The sequence below is a fragment of the Callorhinchus milii genome, unplaced genomic scaffold (genome assembly GCF_018977255.1).
Source record: "Callorhinchus milii isolate IMCB2004 unplaced genomic scaffold, IMCB_Cmil_1.0 Scaffold1, whole genome shotgun sequence".
Taxonomy (NCBI): Eukaryota; Metazoa; Chordata; class Chondrichthyes; order Chimaeriformes; family Callorhinchidae; genus Callorhinchus; species Callorhinchus milii.
Window position 1 is genome coordinate 97,152,997 of NW_024704742.1, and position 21,901 is coordinate 97,174,897.

General features: G+C 40.6%; 1 protein-coding gene across 1 annotated transcript in view; it reads right to left on the minus strand.

Moving 5' to 3' along the window:
* Positions 1-21,901, minus strand: part of vps13a (vacuolar protein sorting 13 homolog A) — a 124,650-nt gene that overhangs the window by 30,326 nt on the left and 72,423 nt on the right. The window contains exons 43-55 of the mRNA XM_007904924.2: positions 21,070-21,228; positions 17,213-17,477; positions 15,434-15,594; positions 14,000-14,115; positions 12,527-12,830; positions 11,039-11,434; positions 9,861-9,965; positions 8,075-8,221; positions 7,254-7,382; positions 6,678-6,811; positions 4,857-4,986; positions 2,899-3,131; positions 867-1,020 (exon numbers count right to left, since the gene is read on the minus strand). Coding sequence (XP_007903115.2) covers positions 867-1,020; positions 2,899-3,131; positions 4,857-4,986; positions 6,678-6,811; positions 7,254-7,382; positions 8,075-8,221; positions 9,861-9,965; positions 11,039-11,434; positions 12,527-12,830; positions 14,000-14,115; positions 15,434-15,594; positions 17,213-17,477; positions 21,070-21,228 — 2,433 coding nt within the window. The remainder of the gene's footprint in view (positions 1-866; positions 1,021-2,898; positions 3,132-4,856; positions 4,987-6,677; positions 6,812-7,253; positions 7,383-8,074; positions 8,222-9,860; positions 9,966-11,038; positions 11,435-12,526; positions 12,831-13,999; positions 14,116-15,433; positions 15,595-17,212; positions 17,478-21,069; positions 21,229-21,901) is intronic.

Genomic DNA, 21,901 nt, shown 5'->3' on the forward strand with positions numbered 1-21,901 from the left:
GGACCGCCTTCCTCCACCTCTGCTACTTTGCCCCCCTCCGTCTGTACCTTACCCCAAATGCAGCCGAAACCCTCGTGCATGCGTTTGTCACCTCTCGCCTGGATTACTCAAACGCACTCCTCGCCATCTCCCCAGTTCCACTATTCAAAAGATCAAGCACATTCAGAACTCTGCTGCCCACATACTGACCTGGACCAAACTCCGTACCCACATTTCACCAGTTCTGGCCAGGCTCCACTGGCTCCCCATCACCGAACGGATTGACTTCAAGATCCTCACACTCGTGCTCAAATCCCTTCACTCCCTTGTACCACCCTACCTCTCGGGCCTCCTTACCCTCCAATCGACCACCCGGCACCTCCACTTGACTGGCATCGGCCTCCTGCTTGTCCCTCGTGCTCTCCACTCCATCATTGGAGGTTGCATTTTCAGCCACGACCCCCCAAAACTCTCCCTCAGTTCCTCCACCTTGCTACCTCTCCCCTTTTTCAAGTCCCACCTGAAAACTTTTCGACCGTGCTTACGGTAACCTCCCACCACAACTTGCAGTCAGGCTCCGCCACTATTAAGCGCTCTGAGACGCTACGCTGTGTGGAGTGTGCTATATAAGTTGCTGTTGTTGTTAAAGCCTATGGAATTATTTTATTCCTTTCTCCTGTTGCAGACAATTTAACAATACATTCCCTGAGCTAAGAAAATCTAGGTCATGCATCACTTTCTCAAGCTGTAAAAGTGCTAACTTCACTTCTATTTATAATCTGGTGAATAACTCAATAAAATTGGACTTAAGCAAGTTAAGCAACAAGCATTTCTAAGACATGGACTTATTATTGGGCAGGATCATGAGCATAGTTTTCAAAACTGACCTGAAAATCATGACATGATTCAACAATCTGGTTGTTTTGGGGGCCAGAATCCTTATAATCCTTAAAAACCTTCTCCAATTCTCTTGTCTGTTTTATGCTTGTTGGTTTCCAGCGGGATTTAGCTTTGATTTTGGTCTCCCAAACAATGTCAGAACTGGATTGCACATAAAACAAAATTGTATTTGAAAATCTTCATATTGTAGATTCAAAAATGTACGACTAATTAATTTTCTATACTATTGTGCGTTGTTTGAAATTAAACATTTTTATAACCAAAAATACCGATTTGTGACTAAAACACAGCAGCTAATGCAGCAACAACAACCACCACCTTACAGTTGTATAGCTCCTTTCACGTCAGGAGGACGTCCCAAAGCACTGGACAATCAGTGTTTCGGACCCAAGCTGGGGGTCAGGACCGGGGAGGGTAGAGGGTAGGGGGGGGGGAAGGAGGGTGACCGAAGGCACAGTCGAAGAGGAGGGTCTTGAGATGGGTTTTGAAAGAGGCAAGGGAGGGGGCGAGGCAGAGGGCCTGTGCGATGGAGTTCCACAGGGTAGGGGCAGAATGGCAGAAGGCTCGCCTGCCAATGGTGAAGCGGGCGAGGCGGGGATGTGAAGCAGGCCGACGGACCCTGCTGAGTGGAGGGAGCGGGCAGTTTAGAAGGCTGCAGAGGTAGGGGGGGAATCAAGACCATGAAGGGCTTTGAAGGTGAGGACCAGGATCTTGAACTGTGTGATGGGGTGCCAGTGGAGTCGGGCGAGGATGGGGGTGATAGGGTCGCGGAGCCTGGTCCCCGAGAGCACATGTGGTGCAGAGTTCTGGATGATCTGCAGCCTATAGAGGGAGGAGTTAGTGAGACCGACAAGCAGGGAGTTTGCATAGTTGAGCCTGTATGTTATGAATATGTGTATGAGGGACTGGCTTAGTAAGGTGGAGTGTGCATCCTTGGATGGTGATGCTGTCAGTTCTGACGGGAGCCAAGCAGGAGAGCCTCAGTCTTGTTGATGTTCAACTGTAGAAGGTTAGCTCTCATCCAGGACTTGATGTCTGCCAAACATTCTGTCAGGACAGCAGTGGTCTTGGAGTCAAGGGTGGAGGCAGAGAGTTGGGTGTCATCCGCAAACATGTGGAAATTGACCCCATGTCTGCTGAAGATGTCACCAAGAGGGAGTATATCGATATTGAAGAGGAGGGGACTAAGGACAGAGCCCTGGGTACCCCGCACAAGACGGTGCGGGGGCTAGGGGAGAAGCTGTTTGTGGAAATTAAGTGGAGACGGTGTGAGAGGTAGGAGCTGAACCAGTCAAGGACAGAACTACAGAGGTTGAGGTGAGAGGAGAGGTGGTGGATGAGGATAGAGTGGTCAAGGTTATCGAAGGCAGCAGAGAGGTCAAAGAGGACGAGGAGGCAGAGGGAGCCCTGGTCGCAGACAGACAAAATGTCATTTATCACTTTGACCGAAGCTGTTTCTGTGCTGGGGACGGCACGGAAACCCGATTGGTGGTGTTTGTGAAGGGAGTAGTGGGAGAGGAAGAAGCGAAGCAATGACATTTTCCAGGACCTTGGAAAGGGAGGTTGGAAATGGAGTGGTAGTTTGAAAGCAGAGATGGGTCCAGGGAGGATTTTTTTTAGGATAGGAGTGATGACGGCTGTTTTTAAAGGTGTGGGAACCGTGTCAGTGGACAGGGAGAGGTTTATGATGTTTGTGAGTAGAGGGGCAAGGAAATGGAGCTGAGGGGTAAAGTGGCAATGAGAGAGGAGGGGGAGGTTTGAAGTTTGAAGTTGTGGAGGGAGGGATGGGGAGGGGTGTGAGAGGGAGATGGTAGTGGTCAGAAGGGCAGAGGCAGCTAAGTGGAACGCCTCAACTTTGGTTTTGAGGAAGACCAGCTTCTCCTCGCAGTTGGAGTTGGAGGAGAGGATGGGGTGAGGCGTGAGAGGGTGGGTGGAGGAGCCGGTTGATGATGCAGCAAGAATTATAAAGTATTATAAAGATTCAGTAAAGAATCTGAAATAAAGCATGCATATACTCACCTTGTTATGCCAATATAGACCACTTCCTGTCTTATTGAATTATTGACCAGTGAGAGACCTAGATTCTGCAATGAGAGATTGATTTCCTGTGCTGCAAGCTCTGCTTTCTCATTTTCCTTTGTAACTTTAAATATTTTCTCGTCTTTCGTAAACACAACAACTCGCTGAGTACCCTCGAAAATTGATGTCAAATAAATGTTCCCATTACTGCTGTCAAACACTGAGAATTTATCCTAAGAGAAAAAATACATTTGAGTATTGAATATTTTTGTCACTTCCAAAGGTACTTTTTTATTGCAGAATGTCAAAAATTTGATTTCAGACATATCGAATTCTCGCAAATGGACCTTATCATATCAAACATTTTCAAAACACTTTACAAGTATTTTCCTTTCAAGTTTAGTAGCTGTTTTGTAGGCAAATGGGTAATCATTCACACCACCAAGACCCAGAAAGAATAATTAGATAATAATAATCCTTGCATTTAATGTTGAAATGTCTCAAGAATTCAATGGGTAGGAAAACATACTGATCTGTCGACAGGAAAATGGTGGCAAAGCTCTCACAAATTTTATGCTGAGCTGTGCTGCTAGGCAGGAAGTTTGCAAATAGCTCCCAATACTGCTTTCCATCAAGTGAGGACTCAAATCAGCATTTATTAGATATCAAATACTATTATTATTAGATAGTTACTATCCTAAGTGGGGATGAGTTTGGGGGGGAAGACAAACAGGGTGTTCTTGAGGCTGACAATGTCGGCAATGGAATGTCGTGATCAAGTCATTTCTCTGTGGCGGTTGCGGAAGTCCATTTCCTGAGACAGTTGGATCTGCAGTTCTTAAAACTCTGCTGATTCCAGCCTGGCCTGTGAGCAGGACCTGGAGGGACATCTCATTGGGGGCAGTAATTTCCCACACTTGGCTGCTTTTAACCCTGCTCACCAAAGAGGTTTGGTAGTCCTAGCTGGAGAAGCAGCAGGAAACTTGCAAACAGTACTCTTAATGGCAAACTATGCTATTTCAGTTGGTTAATCTCCAGCAGTACCTCAATGCCCATTCTGCATTGGGATACCCAAGCCCTGGTTCATGCCAACCTCTACCTCCTAATAATCTCTGGCATTAGGTAAGAGGTTGTGTCCCTCGAGGAGTAAGTGTACAATCCATTCCAGACCCAGATAAATATTCAAATGTAAGTAGCATACATATGCAGTAAAACTTGCATAAGTCATGTCAGTCAGGACCATGATATCCAATACAACTTTCGTGGAGTCTGAGTTACAGACAAACTTGTACAAGTTAGATTTTATATGACTAACACATAACAATAAACAAGTACCTCTTTTTCCGCACTTGTTTCAACCAAGTACGCTTTACTGTACTGCACATGCGGTAAGTGCACCTGTGGCTGTGGGTCAAGCCTCTGTTTCCCTTGTTTGCTTCAAACGGAACACTGCTTGTGCAGTATTTCAATGCAGCCGGTAAGTGTAGTATCGGCGTCATGCGTTAGGAGATGATTGGCGTTACGAGTTAGGAGATGTATTTGAGACTAAGAAGCTATTAACGATTTAACCGTTTATCCAATTTATAATAAAATATGACTAGTGCAAAGAAATTTAAGTGTCTTTTGGTAGCAAACTGAATGGAACTTGGATGCATGTTAAGCAATTATACGATTTATAAAGAGAAGACTTATGCGATTTTTACTGCATGTGAAACTCTCAGTCAGGTTTGGATAGTTTTAAACAGGGTGATTGTTTTCTGCACCACATTAACCAAAAGTCTCAAATCGCATATAATTACTGAGTATTTGGAGGCAAAAGCACAAATTAATTTGAGCACAGCAGTGTCCCATAAACAGCCATGAATGTTGTACTTTAGTTTAATGCCTCTTTTGAAAAATGGGACCTGAGTAAATTGTACATTTGAAAATGTTACTCCAAGTGATTTCTGGATACGTACCTCTACGGCACTCAGCTGTTCTGTAGAATTTCCAAATTTGCAGATCAGTGTTCTGCATCCTGTTAGATCTTCCCAAGTGTAATACATTGCTTTACCTGGTGGCAGTTCAGTTGCTTTCTCTGTTGAACAACTAAAAGAAAATTGTGATTCTTGTAATTAAAAAAATCCTCATATTCAGCTTCAGGATTCTCTTTACAACAAACTTACATTTGTATAAATGAACATCTCCAAGCACATTACAGATGAAAAAGAGTAGAGCAAGGAAATGCGATATCTAAGGGTGTTGACCAAAATTATAGTCGAATAGAAGTTTTTTAAATGTTTTTTTTAAGTAGGAAGGAAGGCAATGCGATCTTGGAAGGGACATTGTGACTAAAGGCTGAACCATCAAAAGTGGGATGGAAGAAGAGTGAGCAATAAAATAGAATTAGAAGAGTGATGGTACAGAAAGGAAAATAAGAATGGAAAGGATTGCATTGATAGGAAGGAGGGAAACTACATAGAATTGCATGGCAGGAAAACACGTCATTTGGCACAAGTCCGTGACAGTATTTAGATTGGATTTAGAAGACCAGAATTTTAAAGCGACTCTGCAGGAGTAGTGGAAACTTAGTGAACATGGGAGCCATGAGTGTACAGAATCTAATGAGGGAGAGAATACACATTGCAGACTATTGGATGAGTTGAAGCTTTATTGTAGGTAGGAATGTTTAAATTCAGTATAAATCTGGAAGCAGATTGTCCCCAGTCCTGTGTTTCTTCCACAAACCAGAGCAAAAAATAACTGAAAGCATGGTCAAAGAGATAGGTCTTAAATTCTTCATATTTAAGATTGGAATGACATGATTGCCATTCAACAGAAGACTTTACAGGAATTATGCATTGATGGTTACTCCTTATTTTTCTTTACCCAATATGAATAAAGAGTATATGAAAGTGCCATAATAGTTTCCAAAATGTAATTTAAAAGGATTGCTTGATTCTAGTTATTAATGAAGTAACATTTTGCCTTCACATCAAGTGGCAGAGAAAGATAGATAGAACAGTTAGTAATCTCCATGCTTTCGTGGTTTAGTTGTGGACCAATATTTCAAACAAAATAACGAGGAAGATCCCAGGAGGTAGAATTTTCTAAGTTGAAGCTTTACTGATGTTACCTTTTTTAATAAAATAAAGCTACAGCATAACTTTTACACAACACTATTCATTCTTCAGGTTATCTTATTCCTGCTGAATATTATCAATACACAAAAGGCAAAATACTCCAGATGCTGGAAATGTGAAATAAATATAGAAGTCACTGGTTCTGACGAAAGGTCATCAACCTGAAACGTTAACTCACTTTCCTCTCTCCAGAGGTGCTGCCTGATCTGCTGATTGTTCCCAGCAACTTCTGTTTTTATCTTCAATATATATGTGACATAGTATCTGGCCAATGATGGTTTAATAAAAGGTCTGTAAAGTCTGAAGTTATTAAGAGATGGAATTGCCTCGATTTATAAATGTCACAGCTTCAAAAATGTTTAGGCTAGCAAGCAACCTATCAAGATTTTGCACAGAATATAGGGTCTGTTCCCCTACAAGATACAGTCATTCCAGTTTGCAGTAGAAACCCATGGTCACCCCCTTCTCCCTTACTCAGGATCCAACCCCGCCACATCAATTTGTAAATTTGAATTGCAATTATGAGGTGCAACTGTATTACTGTAATTTCATGAACACACAGATTCTACCACAGGAATCAAATTTGTTTCAGGCATTGAATGGGGATAAAAAAAAACATCTGTAGCATTATTTATTAAAATGATATATTCCATGTACCTCTGATGATATTCAATGGTTTCTGTACTTGTGTGGTTAATAATGAGGAATGTAGCAGCTCCTTCATGGTAATCTGAGAAAGTGATCACTGTTGAATGTTCTGCCAAGTGTACATCCACTATGATGCCTCCAAACTGTAATGCATTGGAGAAAACTGAGTCAATCAAGAATAGCCTTGCTGTAGTACATCCTAAATGCAGCTAGGTTTTAGAATCTACCTTCAATTAAAAATCTAGTTTCTGCTATTTGGAAAACATGAATTGTGAAGAAGAAATTGCGTACAAACAACAACAAGATTCCATTTATAGAGCGCCTTTCAGGTCAGGAGGACGTCCCAAACTAAGTAGAAACATAAATAGAAAACAGTGATTGCTGAAAATATGAAATACACCAATCATATGATCAGTAATATTACAATGCAATAGTACTGATTAGCAATGCACCCTTTTTAAAAAAGGGTTGGGACCTTATGAACTCCAACATTATAATAGGACTCTGCTCCATTGGGTCTTTTGCAATTCTTGTTTAAATATGCACTGAGGTCTATATTTTACTGCACTTCTATTCCGTTCTTACTTTGTTGTCCAGACGTAGTAATGCATAATTTTCTTGTTTGTTGAAGTAAACCTTTTTAGGTGATGCACTGCATCCTTCAACTCGGACTAGGAATCTCTTGCAGTCCTTGTCGGGCCAAAATGGAACACACTAATTGAAACAAATGATATTGTATTATAAGACAGGTCAACACAAATCTAAAACCAGAATAATATTGAGCTTTTCCTTTACCAGATTTTCTCAATAGACAATCTAACAGTATGTAGAGATGGATTTAGTTCTTCCTCATTTACTTAACCATTACATTAAGCAATAGTAACCACATTTGTATTATTTCACAAGTAACACAATAGGAAAATCTAACTGGATACCAACTTCAACATGTATGCACACACACATATTGATCAGTATACCTAAACATACATATTCAAATGCAGGGCAACATAATAAAATGACCTAAACTACATGCTAGTCCTTTGCTTCGCATTACTCTTATTGGTTAAAATTTTAACACCTGTTATATTTTAAGATGGAAATATCTGTCTTTTGGATAAAACATTAAATTAAGATTCTGCCTGGCTGTTCAGCTGTATGTTAAATATCCCATGATTCTATTCAAAAAGAGAAAGGAGTGTCTCCCAGTGTCATGGACACGAATCTCCCAGTTAAAATGGATAATGAACGTTATCGCTGCTCGTGGGACATTGGCAGCCACATTCGGCTGCAAGTACACAATCAGTGCACTTCACAGAAAATTCTGTGAAGTGAATTATCCATACAGAAGCATGTCATCTTAAAGAGACCATTCACAACATTAAACAGTAAATTCAATGCTAAATTACCTGATTTGAATCAATCCAAAACCAGTTTTCTTCTGTCTCTTCAGTTACTTCTATTCTGTATTTAGTATGATTGATCAACAAATAAAATGGTGTAAAGGTAGCGATTCTGGTTAGGTTGAAGCTGGTAGTATCTATTTTTACGCCAACCTATTCAAGAAAATCCATATGATGGAAGTTTATTTTGTAAAAACGTAATGCAAAAAACTACATATACAACATTTCATTTCTTTCACTTCCTGTGCATTGCACTCATGAAACACTTCCTTCACAAAGTCTCATGGAACATGTGATTATAGCCAGGAATATTTAGCTTTGATCTGATACATGCAGAAACCTATCAACATGCTCAATAGTATCCAAACTAGGAAAATGAATGCTGCCATTAGCTTGTTTTTGGGGCAGACCCCAGCTACACAGATTGATGCAGTGAATGGTTTGTCAGTTTGGTTATATTTCTCATAGACCTCCCCTCACTCTGAATCTAAAGAATTTCTAAAGGATAGAGGGATTAAGGGATATGGAGATAGGGCGGGTAAATGATAGAAATCACAGAATCATACAGCACAAAAAGAGGCCATTCGGCCCATCGAGTTTGTGCCGGCTCTTTGAAAAGAGCAATGTAGTCAATCCCACTCCCGAGCCCTTTCCCTATAACTCTGCATATCCGTCCTCCTCAAATACCCATCCAACGCGTTTTTAAAAGTAGTCATCGAATCGGCCTCGACCACCCTTTCAGGCAATGCATTCCAGATTCGAACAACTCGCTGCGTGAAAACATTTCTTCTCACCTCCCCTCTGCTTCCTTTAGATACTATTTTAAATCTGTGACCTCAAGTCACTGACACAACCACCAGTGGAAACAGTTTTTCCCTTTCTAAACGATCAAATGCCCTCATGATTTTGAAGACCTCTATTAGGTCTCCTCGTAACCTTCTCTGCTCCAATGAGGATAATCCTAGTTTCTCAAACCTTTCCTCATAATCAAGGTCCCTCATTCCCGGTACCATCCTCGTAAATCTCCTCTGCACCCTTTCCAATGCCTTAACATCCTTCCTATAGTGTGGTGCCCAGAACTGGGTGCAATATTCTAACTGAGGTCTAACCAGTGTTTGATATAGGTTAATCATAAGGTTAGAAGATCAGCCATGATCCTATTAAATGGCGGGGCAGGCTCGAAGGGCTGAATAGCCTACTCTTGCTCCTACGTCTTATGGTGAATTTCAGGAGTATAATCACTAATCAAGCGATACATTCTTACAATGTATTTACATTACAAGAACATTACAACATACTTTTGTATAGCATCTTTCAAGTTGGGTGGACATTTCGATGTGCTTCACAGTGCTGAATGAGCACGCAAGCTGGGGGTGGGAGCTGAGGAGGATTGAGAGAGGAAAGATGACCAACCAAGGAAGTAGATTTTGAGACGTGCCCTGAAAGAGGGGACGGAGGAAGGCAAAGAGATTTCAGGATTGAATTCCAGGGAGTGGGGACAGAATGGCTGAAAGGCTTCCTGCCTACAATGCATTTGTAGAAGTGCCGGGAGAATGAGGAAGCACTGATACATCAATTTTGTGTAGATTGTACATGATTCCCAGAAGGTCGAAAGTGCATGAGTATTAAAGCAATCGGTGGGTAAAATGTCATGCCTGATCGAATTGTTGGAAAAAAAGTAACCAAAACAGAAAAATACAAAGAAGACATAATTCTAAATCAGAGTTAATATGCAGTTTATTCAGCCTTCTATTTTTCAGAATACACATTTAATATTTTGTAATTTTCTTACCTGATACTCCTTTTTCATTCCTTTGCATTTAACACAGCCATAGCTAGCCACAGTGTCCAGAGAGAATTCATCAGATAAGTTGCTGTCAGTTATCCTAAGCTGAACCTGCCATAGAATATAACAATTTCAACATTCAATGAAATTACATATTTGTGTTCAATCAATATTTTGTAATGTGATTTTAACTATGCTCCTTACCATAGATGAAACTGCTTTTGGAACATTTAAGAATGATTACATAACAGGAACAAAATGTATTATGATGTTGTTATTCTATATACATATATATATGTAAATTGCATTGTATTGTAATCTGACATTTGACAACTTTTAAAACTTATCCTCTGAATATTAATTGCACAGAATAATAAAATCATTTTAAATGTTATCCAACGCAAACAAGAGGAAACCTAAATATAGGTATACAGATGTGATGCAATATTCTCATGACACAAGATTTCTTTGGAAAACCAATGAAGTTTGCAGGGAGCAAAAGAGTGTGTTCTTGAATGGGAAAAGGATAGTCAAGGAAGTGACAATTCTCTCTCCACCTACCCCTCCCCAAAAGAAGTGGGTGATGTTGGGTTGGCCAGTACTTTTTGCCCATCAACAACAACAACAACAAGATTCCATTTATAGAGCGCCTTTCACGTCGGGAGGACGTCCCAAGGCGCTGCACAGTTGGGTCAGGACCCGAGCAAGGGGGAAATGGTCAGGGTGAGGGGAGGGAAGGGAGGGGGTAGAGAGTCGAGAGGGGGGCCTCTCTTTAAACCCTTGTCCTTGCAACAATTTTACAAAATATTGATAAATATAAGGCATTTCATTTTGGAACTGTAAGCAGTAAACACGTTCTATAATCAATTAGCTGAGGTGGAGAAGTAAAAGGAATTGGATGTGGTTCTGTCAGTCACTAAATATTTCCAATCAATATGAAGCTGCTATAGATAATCAAGCTCTAGGTTGCATCTTGTTACTTAAATGTTTCAAGTTTTAATAGTATTATAGATACATTTGAATATTTAAAAGAAAATTTAGTAATGTCTATTTCATAATGTTCCAATAATATTTTACAAAGGAGAGTACCTAACAAACAAAACAAAAAACAAAAACAATCAACCCCTAAGACTGGAAACTAAAAGAACTGTAATTCAAGATTAAAACAAACAAAAAAATCCTACCTTGTTCTTATGGAAAAAGTTTTTGGGTCTGAATGAAAAAAGAAGTGGCTTGTTGTAGTCCAAAGGATGTTTATGATGAATATCATCAGCTTTATATTGAAGCATCCGTCCAGTTTTATTCAGCATCCAATAGGGGCTGTACAATGCTAGCATGACATGTCCAACATTGTAGGTCAAATGGATTGCAATATCCATATCAAATCTGTCATTATCAATAACTGCAGTGAACTTAACAAATTCAATGTCTTTTTGATTGCTTTTGATGTAGTACTCTCCTTCCCAGCTATGTTCAAAATAATTCAGAATGTGTAGTTCTAACTTGGATTTGTCCAGTTCAGCATTATGAAGCTGGGCAGAATGTCCCTCTTCCAGTGTCACTGTTTGTTTTGTATGTTCCTTTAACAAAAGAAAATTGCAAGCATTTTAATATCTCTTTGTATATGAAAGCAAAGGAAAGTGCTTTAAAATGTTTTCAATAATCTGCTTTGGTTTTTTAGTTTTATTAAATAAAACTGTTCTCACAGGTGAAGAAACACTTTACCGATAGAAGCTTTACTTTATCAACCAAAAGCTCAAATCTTCCAAAACACATGTTTTTTTTGTCAGTCGAGAATCTATGACACATGTGGAAACCCATTATCATCCAAATCTGTAATCGATGGGTTGACTTAATTCTAACATTGCATTGCTAAGCACATAACCTTGAAGCCAGCTCAGCTCTGAGGAGACTCCACTTACCTCCCTTGCATCCCCCACCCAAATCTGATTATTCAATGTCGATATTCCTATCATTGTGAAGCAGAATCACCAAGCATTGGATTATTCACCCACTAATAGAGATTGTGAGATGGGTCTAGACTCTAGACCATGGTGAGACAAGTTAGTTTACCTGACTGATGATGTGTTATTGCACAATTGTTGGCCAACTTTAGTAAGGAAGTCAATTGGATATTAACTATAATAATCCTTTCATTTGATATAGCGCTTTTCACGTCTTCTAGACCTCTCAACGCGCTTCACAGAATATACTATAAAGTGAATTGGTCGTATATCTGTGGGCGAAACACGGCAACCAATTGCGCTCAGTAGTGTCCCACATACAGTCGTGCATTGAGTGACCTAATTATTATTATTTTGTTTCTTTTTTTTTGAGGGATTATTATCAGGCTTGTGGAATAAGGAAGCTTGCCCATGGTTTCACCATGCCGGGAATTGAACCCAGGTCTCTCGCTTGCGAGGCAAGTGCTCTAATCACTGAACTACAGGACTCCACCTTCAGGATCTGGATGTTAGATCCCTGTGTTAAATTTTTTTTTTTTTAAAAATTCCTTCTACTTTCTCCCAATTTAATTTATACTGTATGAAAGAGGAGAAATCACAAGACTCATGTTAACAAAACCTCTTAAAGACCCTTTATTTTTTATTTAATGATACTATAATTCTAGTGTGTGGAAGAATGAAAAAGAATTAACACACCGGTAAACTTACCTCCCACTTTACAGAAACATTGACTGAATAAGGCAAAAGGTTTTGAAGAATTGCAGGTGGCCAAAGATGGAGAACATATGCATCACATTCTTCATCAGAAATTGCATCTGAAAAATCAGATGTAAGTTGATCACGCATGGCAACTAAGTTGATTATTAGTGAGAGCTGCTCACTGGATCCAGATAGTTGACATTCTCGAGAAAACATTGCATTTGTATTTCTCTTTATGTGATCAAAAGTGATCATCTCACAGGGATCATACACCTCTTCGCTTTTTGTTATTAGCTGGAAACAAAGATCTGATCTGAAAACAGAAATGTTAACAAACCAAGTAGATATTACAATTTAATATTTGGAATTATGTTCCATTAAGATAAAACTTAATTTTCGTCTAGCATTCATTATGTTATGTTCTTATGTTATATAAAATTAACATAAATCATGTAATTTAAAAAGGGTGACAAAAATCAAAACCAAAGCTACAATTCAGAGTGAAACTTCAATAATGGGCAAGATTGCAACTGCACTTTGGCAAGTTTTTCCAGTTTGTGAAGTGAAACAAAATCACAACTTTACCAATATATCAAGTGCAACAACAATACTATCCCAGCTATCTCAATGTGTTGAGCATAAGAATCAATCCAACCTATAAAAACTACAAAACTGAATTTTATTTTGCATAAATGTATTCGGATAATACATTGAATTTTTGCACTTTAAAAATAAATATTGCTATTAGGTTTAAGCAAAAAAATGATCAGTTGCGCATTGATAGTGAATAAGCAAGTTAAACAAAACTACGTATAAAATAATAATAATAATCCTTGCACTTAATATAGCGCTTTTTACGTCTTCTCGACGTCTCAAAGCGCTTCACAGAACAGACTGTAAAGTGAATTGACCGTATATTTGTGGGCGAAACGCGGCAGCCAATTGCGCACAGCAGTGTCCCACAAACAGTCATGGATTGAAAATTACCAATTTATTATTGTTTTTGGAGGGATTATTATTAGGCGTGTGGAGTAAGGAAACTTGCCCAAGGTTTCGCCCTGCCTGGAATTGAATCCAGGTGTCTCGCTTGCAAGGCGAGTGCTCTAACCACTGAGCTACAGGTCTCCGTACAGGTCTCTGTATAATCAAAATTTAAAGTGGAGAAACAGTAATCTATATAAAACGTGCCATGTTTATTACGCCCATTATAGTTCATGAACATGAAATCATGCAATGATTTTTCTAAACTAGAAATTTTTGATTGCATTGTAATAAAGGTGAACTTGATGATTTCAAACTGAAATGGATTCCCGAAAAATCTCTTCTCTTAAGATACTTTATCTATTGTAACAAAAGATCAATTTATAAATCATATAATTGTTTTTCTTTCTTAAGCATAATGCAAATTATCCTGCAACTAATTTTGTGTAAAGTTTCTACATTTGTAAAAAAAAATCTTGAAGAATTAAAGAGATACCATACCTGTAAGAAGGTAAAGGAAGATTGAACTCTTGCTTTGGCTGAACTGTACCAAGTAGATTCAGGTTAGACTTTGTATTTTCAAATACATTGAAAGGTACTGTAAAGTGATTCTTTACCTGTAAATTTTGAAAAGGGAAAATAGAAACAATTTAGTTATGGAAAATCATCTAAATGAATATTATTCCAAATGTAACAAGCTGTGGTTTTATTTTTTCTCTCCTCTTTTTGTTACTGAAACATAACTGGCAGATACAGTGATTTCACCATTTGAAAAACTTTTTCAAAGAGGTGCTTAATTGTATAACTATGTTTGTAAAGGCAATGTACTTACTGCAAAGGCCTTGAAACATTACAAAATAATGCAATTTTTTATTATACGTTTTTTTTGGTCAGCCAGTTATTTGACATATGTGGAAATTCATGCTTCCAACATATGCTTCAGAGTATCCAAACCAGTTTCCTCTGTACTCTCTTCCCGGAGGACACACCCTGCTTACGTAATTCTGAAGAGTATTCATCCTTATCCTCACCTTCAAGGCCCTCCAAGGCCTTGTCCCCTCCTATCTCTCCAACCTACTAACCCCGTTATCAACCTATCCACTCCATCTGCTCAGCAGACTCCATGTACCCCGTTCGCCACACCATTGGCGGTCATGCCTGCAGCCTCTCTGATCCACCCACTGGAACTCCATTCCACATTCCCTTTGCCTTGCTCCCTCCCTTTCCGACCTACTATCCCCCTACTTACACCTCTCCGACCTACTATCCCCCTACTTACCTGCCCATACCCTCCGTTCCTCTGGCTCCGGTCTGCTCTACATCCCCCGCCCCAACCGCCCTACCATCGGTGGCCGGGCCTTCAGCCTCTCAGCCCCTAGGCTCTGGAACTCTATCCCCCAGTGCCTTCGCCTTGCTTCCTCCCTTTCCTCCTTCAAGGCCGGTCTCAAGACCTTTCTCTTCGACTGTGCCTTCAGCTCCCCTCTTGACTCTCTACTCCCTCCTCACTCACTCCCTCCCTTCCCTCCCCTCACCCTGACGATTTCCCCCCTGCTCGGGTCCCGACCTAACTGTCCAGCACTTTCTGACGTCCTCTCGACGTGAAAGGCGCTCTATAAATGAAATCTTGTTGTTGTTGCCTCCTTCAGGGCACGCCTCAAGACCCTCCTCTTCGACCGTACCTTCGGCCACCTTTTCTGCCCTGCACCCTCCTGATCCCAACCCCTCCACCCCCGGTTCAGGTCCTAATCCCTGACTGTTCAGCACCTTGGGACATACTCCTGACATGAAAGGCACTTTACAAATATAATTTTGTAGTGTATTAGGCAGATTGAAAAGATCTGAGGCTTGAGAACTGCATGCATTAAGAAAAAACACAAATATTTAAATAATTAACACACTATAATGAAAAAGTGAATGCTATTATGAACATTGTACCTGAAGAGGAGATCGGATTGTTATTATCTTGCTCCCTTGATCTGCATCAATCTGGCAAATAATGCATCGCTGAACAGTTGACTCATTGTATGTAATATTGTACATACGACGGCCTAATTTTGTTAGTGGAATCTGTTCAGCAGTAGAGTGACCCTGAGGAGCTGCATGCAATCAAATATAACAGAACAGTTTACTGAATACAAGATATAAGAAACATTCTCTCCTGGGATGGTGGTGGGAGGGGGGAAGGGGTGGTGAGAAGATGTGGGGGAAAGAAGTGGAAGCTCTCACAAGAATACTGTTTAAATGTTAACATGTCAATGTGAATGATCCATCCCCAGTACCCTTGACTCACAGTCTCACTCTTCTCTGCAAAGCACCAACCTGGGAACAGACAGTCTGTCCAGGGTCAATATCCTGGGGTTTCTGTGTCTGGAGCAGAATACTGCAATCTATTTGACTTGGAAAGTAAGCATAACAACAAATTGCATTTAAATAGCGCCTTTCACTTCGGAGGGACGTAACAAATGCTGGAAATTGAGGGTTTGCACCTGAGATGGGGGTTGTGGAAAGATAGCCAAAGATGTGGTCAAATAGGACCTTGAAGAAGGCAATGGAGTTCCAGGGCGTGGGGTCAGATAGTATGACGACCGACACTTGATGGTGGGGTAGGCAGGGTGGGAGACATGAAGCAGACCAGGGCCTGCTGAGTGGAGGGACCAGGTCGGTTGATAGAATTTAAGAAGATAGCAGATAGGGTGGGGCAAGACTGTGGAGGGATTCAAAAATGAGGACATGGATCTTGAACTCAATCCTCTGGGGGATGAGCCAGGAGAACTGAGCAAGGGTGCAGGTGATAGGCTCATGGAGCCTAATACGGTGGAGGACATGAGCTACTGAGTTCTGGATAGTCTGTTCACTTACAAGTAACCCAACATGTGCAAATTGTTTGGTTTCACTACCCTTGGTCAAGGTTCCATTTATGCCGTCTAAGTTTAGAATTTTAATTTCTAAATTAAAGAATATTTGTGATTATTAGTGCTATATCAATCAGTGTATACATGCAGGAGTAGGAACTGCCAATTACAATATATATCCTACAAAAGATAAAATGTACAATTACTGTGATTCTGGTGAAGCTTCGAAAGGTTCCCCCCACCACAACATGCTTTCTCTACATTAATGTTACTATTATTAACATAAAATCGCAAAGTATTTAATAGAGTGAATGCCATAAGGTTATGGGTTCAAACCCCACATTGGGACTTTGAACTCATAGTGTAGGCTGACACGATAGTACAGTCCTGGGAGAATGCTGATTGTTAAAAGTGCCATCCTTTGGATGACTTTAAACTGAATTCCATCTGCCCATTGCCTGTTCAGGTAGATGTTAAAGAACGCATGGTGCTATTCAAACAAAAAGGGAGTTTCTTCCAGTATCCTGGCCAACAATCCCCCAGATAAAATTAGTGATTAATTTCAGGGTTGTTTGAGGGACAGTTCTGTGCTCAATTTGGCTGCCACGTTCACATATAAAATACACAGTCACTGCACTTTAAATTAATTCCTGTGAAGCACTTTGAGATGCTTTGACTCAGTGTAGCACTATATCAACTGCAAGGATTATTGTATTATCATAAATATATTTCACAGAATGTATGTAGTTACATGCAATGCGAAAGTAAATTAAATTATTTTGAAGCCCAGAGCCTCGAGTTATAACCATCAGAAGGGAATAAATGTTTACTTCATGATGAATGACCAAAATAACAATCTTACTTAGTGATATGTAAAAAAGCTTATTGGCCTCTGCACAGGTCAGGTTCAAAAGTTGATCCTTTTCACTCGTGGTTGGCTGGTAATCCATGCTGAGATTCTCTCCAATTGTCAGTTCATATGGCTCATGTCCAAAGTCTTGATTGATGAAGACAAGCAAATCATGAGGAGAAATGGTAACAGGAAGTCCTAGGGAATTCTTCACTGCAAAAGGTGCTTGGTCTTTCTGAAATACTTCAGCGGTTTGGCTAGCTGCTTCAGCAAATGCCTAGAAAAAAGGTAAAACTTAGAAGAGACAGCTCAATATTGGCAAAATGTAAGCCAATTCTAAGGATATGAATGCTTCAGCCATTTTGTCCCCATTCTCTGGAACTCCATCCCAGAGTCCCTCCGACTTGCTCCTTTCCTCCACTCTTTCAAAGCACATCTCAAAACGTACCTCTTTGACTGTGCTTTTGGTCATCTTTCTCCTCCCTCCTTCATCTCTCTTTGCTCCTACCCCCCAGTTCAGGTGCCCAGCCACCGTTGTGAAGGCACTTTAAGACGTTCCCTCGCTATGAAAGGTGAAACGCTCCCTGACACGACACCGTCTGAAGGGCGCTATATAAATACAAATTGTTGCTATATAAATGTAAATTTTATTTTAAATTAAGCACTCAGAGACACCACCCCGTGTGAAAGACGCCACAATTAATGCAAGTTGTTGTGGTTGGCAATTCCAGACTCCATAGGTTGATTGGTTTTGTAAGGACAGTATTTCAAGCTCACAGACTGGAATTTTAAATAGATATATTACAGTAAATCAGCTATGAATCTTGTAGAATGAATAGCTATTAACTCTGCAATTGGTCTTGGGACCCTGATGTTAGTCGTGAAAAATTAAGTTGCTTTGATTCATCATGCAATTACCACCCCACCGCCCCCCCCATCCCACCTCCACTTTGGAAGGCACACATTTAAGAATGTTGGGTGAGAGCACAATCAGGCTTTTAAGTGAGAAAGTGGGGTGGCAAAAAGCTGCAGAAGAAAAAAAAATATGTGGAATCCCTTCCCCACCAATCAAACACATTTTAATAAAATTAATAAAGCACACTTCAATTACGCTTGCCCATCCTGTGTATACCGTGTGTGATGTTCTCTATTCTTTACTATTGTAATGAACTTGGGAACTGACAGTGTGGAAGGTTACTAGGGTGGCCTTTGGAGCGTACTCGAGAGGGTGGAAGATCTCTCTCTCTCTCTCTCTCTGAGGCTCGGGGAACGAGGCCCCAGCCTAGTAAACAAGAAGGCTTGAGGCCTGGGCCACATGGCTTGCTAAGCAGTGGAAGACAGCTGAGCAGTGAGCTTGGGGATTCTGAAGGTGAATGGTCTTAATAGGGGTTGCAGAACACCAAATGCAAACCGAGGTGCCAGCACCCCTCTGGAACTGTTACTGGTAAAGTGTGTTGTTTATCTCTGTTCGGACTGTCAAGGTTTCCACCTCCCTGGATGCAAATCTTGAATTAAGTGTCCATCCATGTGGCCAAATATAAATCTGGCTCGAGTGTTCTACTATCATTTGACCCAGTTTTATATTTTTAATCTTTAATTTCTACCCAGTCTACCGGTATTTCCTAACTGCTATCTGTAATGTTGTTTTGTACCTTTTACTGACCTATCTTTTCTTGTCCTCTACTTCTACTTTGATGTGTGAGCAAACTTAGAAACCAGTTTTCAGTGGCTGAAAATCAGTTTTGAAGGGGAACTTCAAAAGCTGAGACTTCAAAGAATGACAATCGCATCACAGAAGTGATTAAGGTAATCTTGACATTTTTTATACCTAAATCAGGATCAAGGATGTCAAATGTCAAATGACGTTTTCACTTTGACTTCCAAAAGGTCTTTGATAATGCCTCACACAAGCCTTCTTTACCATTTAACGTCAGTAGGTATCAAGTGCAACAAATGAATTAATAACCGTCTAAAGAAAAGAAAGCAGTGTACTTGTAAGGGAAGTTAGGTTAAGTGTCTACATGCTCCCCTTGGTGACATCATCCGCAGATACGGGGTAAATTTCCACATGTACGTGGATGACACCCAGCTCTACCTCTCTGCCTCCACCCTGAACTCCAGGACTACTGGCGTCCTGTCCGACATCAAGTCCTGGACGAGGGCCAACTTTCTCCAACTCAACATCAGCAAGACCGAGGCCCTCCTGATTGGCTTGCGCCAGCGCCTCCGAACTTCAAGCGCTGGCAGCATCAGCCTCCACGGCTGCACACTCACCCTCACTAAGGCAGTCAGGAACCTGGGTGTCTTGTTTGACCCTGAACTGTCCTTTCTCCCCCACGTCCGGACCATGACCGGCACTGCCTACCACCACCTCTGCAATATTGCCAGACTCTGCCATTGCCTCACCCTCAGGCTGCCAAAACCCTCACCCAACCATTCGTCACCTCAAGGCTCGATTACGGGAACTCCCTCCTCATCGGCCTTCCCAACGCTTCCCTTCACAAACTGCAGATCATCCAAAACTGTGCAGCTCATGTACTCTCACGCACCAGGCTCCCCATCACTCCCACCCTCACCCGAGTCCACTGGCTCTCCATCCCCCATAGGATCGAATTCAAGATCCTCGTACTCACCAGCCTTTAAGGCCATCCATGGCCTTGCCTCCTCCTACCTCTCTGACCTGCTGACTCCCTATCAACCTGCCCCTCCCTCCGTTCATTAGGCTCCAGCCTGCTCCATGTCTTCCGCCCTACCTGCCCTACCATCGGTGGCCGGGCTTTCAGCCTCTCTGCCCCCACACTCTGGAACTCCATTGCACAGTCCCTTCACCTCACTTCCTCCCTTGCCTCCTTCAAGGCCAGTCTTAAGACCCTTCTCTTCGACCGTGTCTTTGGTCTCTCTCCCACCTCTCTGCCTTCCCTCACCCCTACAACCAGATTTTCATGATCTTGGTGTATTTAAATGAGGGGTTATTGCAACAAAGTTGAATTTGTAGGTGACCCGAGCTAAGACTGCGGAATCAAAGAAGGAAGCTAGGATCTAACAAAGGCTGCTCAACAGGATATGTATCTGGGTTTATCACTGACAAATGTTGTTTAATAAAGATAACACAAAGGCATTTCAGATTGGAAGAAAAAAAGGAAGCAGACACTACACTCCATGTTTCCCTTCAAATTACTATCAATGTAGGATCACATCACAATTGTGATTAAGTTGATCCTGAAACAGTTTTATGCCTAAACCAGGAACAAAAGTATCAAATGTCTTATGATTCAGTACATTCAATACATACTTTCAGTACATCCTGTGAAGCCCTTTGAGATGTCCTCCCGAGGAGAAGGGTACCATATTAAAGGGAAGCATTATTCTCATTATACGTAACATCTCATGTAAAAAGTGATATCTCAAAGGGGAATCTATAAAAAGCTAATCGGATAAAGCAAGTTAAGTTAAACACTTCAGAAAGACAAGGGTAGTAGGGAAAGAGATGGATTTACTTGTGAAGGACAAGCTCAGGAAGTATTTCTTTAGACAGATGGCAATTTCTTCAATTGATAAGAAAATCTAAGGACTTATTTGCTACAGTTGAAGCTACATGTAAATAAGAAATCTTATGAGCCAGAATGACTGTTTTCTAAATGCTGGTAAAGCTGAGTTTGTAACAGGGAAACAAGTCACAGAAATCCCTTTGTGCATGTATGTGTGGGAAGGGGAGAGAATTGAAAGAAGGTGAAGGTGTAAATGAAACATATGTGAAGTGGTAACTACAACTCTTAATTTATATGGAGAATGCTGACAACAAATAATTGATAAGAAACTCTTGAAAACCGAGGTAACAATATGAAGGTTTTTAAAGAAAATATTCTTACCATGCCTAAATTGTTCAGCATGTTCAAACCACATTTTGACAATGTAATGTTGAGCTGGTCTTTGGAAGAGATATTAATGACAGTTTTATATTCTGGGACATTGAACAGTTCCTTCTCATTTTCCGTGTTTGCCTGTTGTTTGACAACTTTCTTCTTTATCTGAAGTAGCAAAGGAGCCAAAGTGAAAGAGAAAATTCTTTTTTAAAAAAACCAATTTAAAAATGGTCTATTATTTTCTAAAAAATATATACTTTACTCAATCCTTCACATCCAGTGTACATAGCATCTTATCTTTAGTCATTTATAACCTGTTGCAAGTGGAAAAACCTCAAGTGTTGAGATGGATTTTTTTTCACTTTCCTGAGCAAGAAACTGAAATAAATTTTTTTTTGCTTGCAAATTGTCCATTCTGGACCAATCATTTATACCTACAGGAAAAAAAACATACACTGTTTGGCCACAAGGGAAGCAACCTTGGGTGCAGATGAAAGTGATAGTCCCCTTTGAACGTAAATAGGCTATGAAGAGCATTTAAAGGTGAAACTCGTTCAAACAAGAAACTCATCAAATATTTAAAATATACCAAATTGTGTAGGTTCACACCTAAATGAGTAATAATCTGCAAAGGTGCCATTTTTGAAATCACAGAAGACGCTCTACAATTAAAATACTAAACAAGTTTTGAAATCTATTTATTTGAATTTCATTTCAATATGAAACTTTAGGTGCTGAGGGGTGCACTGCACCGTCGGAGGTGACTTTTGGATGAGACGCTAATCTGAAGTTCCCCGTTTGTGAAATGCGTTGACACATCCTCCTGACGTGAAAGCGC